The sequence below is a fragment of the Idiotropiscis lumnitzeri genome, chromosome 22 (assembly GCF_059441095.1).
Source record: "Idiotropiscis lumnitzeri isolate Australia: NSW breed Sydney's pygmy pipehorse chromosome 22, RoL_Ilum_1.0, whole genome shotgun sequence".
In the NCBI taxonomy this organism is placed as follows: Eukaryota; Metazoa; Chordata; class Actinopteri; order Syngnathiformes; family Syngnathidae; genus Idiotropiscis; species Idiotropiscis lumnitzeri.
Window position 1 is genome coordinate 5,373,347 of NC_142412.1, and position 4,073 is coordinate 5,377,419.

At 46.1% G+C, this 4,073-nt stretch overlaps 1 protein-coding gene across 1 annotated transcript; it reads left to right on the plus strand.

Moving 5' to 3' along the window:
* Nucleotides 1-200: 200 nt before the first annotated feature.
* LOC148316162 (uncharacterized) lies at nucleotides 201-3,347 on the plus strand. Its single transcript, XM_088287042.1, has 5 exons — nucleotides 201-272; nucleotides 1,505-1,584; nucleotides 1,905-1,992; nucleotides 2,759-2,849; nucleotides 2,941-3,347. Exons 1-5 carry the CDS (start codon nucleotides 201-203, stop codon nucleotides 3,345-3,347), a joined length of 738 nt encoding a protein of 245 aa, XP_088143168.1.
* Nucleotides 3,348-4,073: the final 726 nt, after the last annotated feature.

Here is a 4,073-nt window from a genome sequence, read left to right on the forward strand (position 1 = left end):
ACATCAAAATTGTGCTGTTTTCGGCTCATTGAGTGGAGGATGGCTTCAAAGAAGAGAACGAAGCAGGTTCAAATTTTTCGCCATGCCCGATGAGACTGCCAAGTTTGGTGAATTTTTAACAATAATGCACTTTTAAATATCGGAAAGTCAAAAAACTGCCCGTCCGAAGGGGTTTAACCGACTAGTCTACTCGTTACCCCATGAAGCTGGGGTCCAGGTTGAGGGCCAACGCCAGCGACGGCAGGCCCGGGTTGCTGACCACCGTGAAGCCGGTGAGGAGCTCGATCTGCTGCCAGCGGTGGAGACGCTCGCGCTTTTCTCCGGGTACTCCCAATAAACAACCCGAGACCCCCCCCGGCGGGCTCTGGAATTATATGACAGTTTATTGTAGCCATTGAGAGTTCGTTATTTTCCACAGGCAACAGTGACGCGTACAGCGCCAGCAGGCTCCACCGTTAGCCTAGCCCCAGTGTTTGTCCCAGGTCTTAAGATGCTACAGACAGAATTTTAAGGCAATCAGATGAAGCCTTTAGGATCAGGGTGCAAAAGAATCTCCCGTCGGGGATGGCCAAGTTCCTCGGCTGACTTTTATGAGCGCCGTCGGAAGCGGAACTTTCGCACGGTCCAGAAAGTGACGCCGTTCACTTTTGTTTGCAGGATTTTTTTTTTCAGCTGTGATTAACTCAGCTGGCCAAATAATTAAATTAGATGCTAAAGTATATAAATAAATGTCGCGAGCAGGAGAAAAGCATAAGCCAATGTAATATTTTCACCATTTAATGGCTCGTTCCACTTCATGCTTTTGTAGCGTTTGGAGGAACGGCTAACCAAGTGGCTCGCTTAATGAGATACAGCACCAGCGGTGCCGGCCCGTCTCCTCCGGAGCCTCCACGCGGTTGAACTTGGGGGCCACTCGGCCCACCTCGTGTTTTACTACTGATGCAGCCAATTTTAGCAGAGGTGGCTAGCATCCTGAGATGTTTATGGCAAAAATGTTTTTGGGTCAAATATTGCATCATAAAAAAATGGTATTAGCGCATTTGATTATTCAGACTCCACAGTGCTTCTTTAAATGAGGACAAAAATCCCATTTTTCTCCAACAAGCAAGAATACAACAAACGGCGCAAACAAAATAACAACAACAACAAAAACAAGTTTTTGTGTTGATGCTAAATACATTTCCATAAAAATAAAACAAACGTACTCAAAGCATGGGCTGGACGATTCCAGACAAAATCCCCCCCCCCTGGCCACAGCACAGCTAAGGACACAAAACGAACTTGATTTGAATAATTTTCCAATATTTGCTATCGCCCCCTAGAAAAAAAAAACAACAAAAAAAAACAGCCCCATATCTCTGTTTCACCAAACTGAAAATTTGATGAAGTGTGTACAAAGCCAAGACCTAATAAAAAGTCTCATGGAGCCGTATGCTAAATTGAACAGGAAGTCGGCCATTCTAAATTGATCAGAATCCGAAATCCTTTTATTGTCATTGTACAGTGTGCAACAAGATTAGGGAGCTCCCCGAAGCAGAGCGAGGCCATGGAGGCGGACATCTTCGGCAGGTGGCTGGATCTCAGGTGAGAATCAAGTCGTTTCGATGTCAGCGGCGCCCGTTGACTTGTTGCCGTTTCCTCCTCCTCCTCCTCTGCTAGTCCGGTCACTTAGCTGGCTACCCTCTCGCTGATCTGTGTGAAGGATTAAGGGGGATTAATCCTCGGAGGGTCTTGATTGATTCTGGTCAGTGTTTAACCCAGCGGCGGTCTGATCGCTCCCATCTCGGATTAGATTACATACGCTGTGCTTTCACTGACCTCACTGGGCCACACAAGGACAAACGGACACTAATCAACAGTGCTATATATTTTCCGTGATGTCAAACTCGACGTCTCCTTCACAGGGGGAAGAGTCCGTCACAAGCCGAAATCTCCTTTCTCAACAAATGCAAGTGGCTGGAGCTTTACGGTGTCGATATGCACTTTGTTAAGGTGCGTCATATTTATTTATTTATTTTTTTTAATTTCACATTGGTGTGTGTTCTTTGAGTGCTAAATGTACATGTGGTGTCATCAGGGGAGAGACGGTTGTGATTACGCGCTCGGTCTCACTCCTACTGGCATCCGATGAACGATTACTTACAAACGTTGATCTCTAGTATGTACTGGGGGGGGGGGGGGGGGGGGGGTCAAATGTGACGAGAAAACCTCCGCCAAGGCACAACAATACCGACATCGGCCTGACATCGGAATGGCGACACGATCGCAAAATGTGGAATGGTCAAAAACAAAACTGTGGGTAACGGTGGCGCCCTTTTTTATATGGAATACTAAGGAATAAGGAAATCTCAAATGTGTATGAATGAGGGAAGACTCAAAGATTTCAAAGCAAAAATTAGATCCCTCGTTGACGTCTACGTTAGATATTCACGTTATTAAACTGAGCTTGAAATCATCTCTTACTTGAACTCCCACAAAGCAAGCCCAACTGTTGGCCTGCAGTCTATTGCTCGTATACATTTGTTGGAAATGCTTGAATACAAATTTTGTTCAGAAATGTGTTCTAAGTGTTGCAATATCTCATGAAGGAAATACTGGACAATCAAATTAATGACTTTCCAAATGCTTTGCAAAGAGTTAACGGAGTTAAAATATTTAACAGGCCGGAGCCGGAATCGATCCGAAGCGCGGGGGTGTGACGGAGCTCTAAAAAAGGACACCCATCGATTTGCCAATGCTTTGATCTTTGCAAATTTAGCATCACACATCTGACAAGGATGATCGCCCCCATGGTCCGGTCCAAGTTGGGGTCGCACGCATTGCTCCGTATGCGGCAGGCACAAGTCAAGGTAGCATGGTAGAAACAATATAAGACAAAGTCGCCGCATGAGGTTTGACTTGACCAAACCAAATGTGTGTTTGTCTTTCTGTGTCCTACAGATGGAAGTGAAAACGATCTCCGTTCTGTGAAAGATGAGCCAGACTTGACTCACATCAAAAAGGAGGAGAAGGAGGAGATCAACAAGTCACCACTGAACGTTGTCCCTATAAAGACTGAAGTTGAAAACAAGGATGAGAGTGAGGACAACAGAGGGGCGGAGCCTACAAGCAGCAGCTCAAGTCATCACGTGACAACAGAAGGTGATGAAGACCCCTGGGGGCCATCACAAGCACATAATGAGGACACATTATCAGACGCTCATGACCATGATGATACTAATGATGATGATGATGATGATGGGCAAGCCAAAGGTGAAAGGGCATGTGATGCACACAGCGTTTGTGTTTCAGATGTCCTGTTTTGTCAGTGGTCAACACAGCTCGTGCAGTCAAAAGAGGATGTATGATTTTGCTGCTGTTATATATATTTTGACTTTTGTCTACTGCCTGTGGTGAAGCAGCATGCAGCATATTACCCTTGGCTGCTCTGTGTTTCCTACGCAACTGCGATGTTGGGCGTCGGCGGGGGGAACAAGTGAGCAGGCAGGTTGCGGTTGGGAGCAACGAACGTTGGATTTCGTAGAGTGGGCGTAAATGTGAGCCCGTCTTTGAAAGGAATTTGAAAGATGTTTTTGATTTTTCTAGTTGCTACCACAGATGTTTCCCAAAACAAATGTGATTTGGGTTCCCAAGGCACGGTGGGCACGTGGTTAGTGTGTTTGCTTCACGGGCGATAGATTCTGGGTTGGAGTGTGGGCTCGGTGAGGTTAATTGGAGACTCTTAATGGCCTTCTCGGACTACACGACCTTTCGATAATAAATAAATTGACTGACTACATTTGATTAACTCATTCACTGCCATTGACGGATATAGACGTCAAAAAGTCCTTTCATTTTACCTTCGCTGACTGTGAATGAGTTCATGACACCACGTTTGCTGAGCGTTCGTTCACCAAAAATGAGCTCCAGCTCACTCGCGACGCGAATGACGACTCCATCGAGAATGGATGCAAAGCTCCGCCATCCTGGCAACTTGTAATGCTTTCTTGACTGTGTTTCCTTTGTTCTTGCTTGGTACTTTCAATGGGCTCTGTCTGAGGTGGGATTCGAACCCACACCTCCTGGGGAGACTG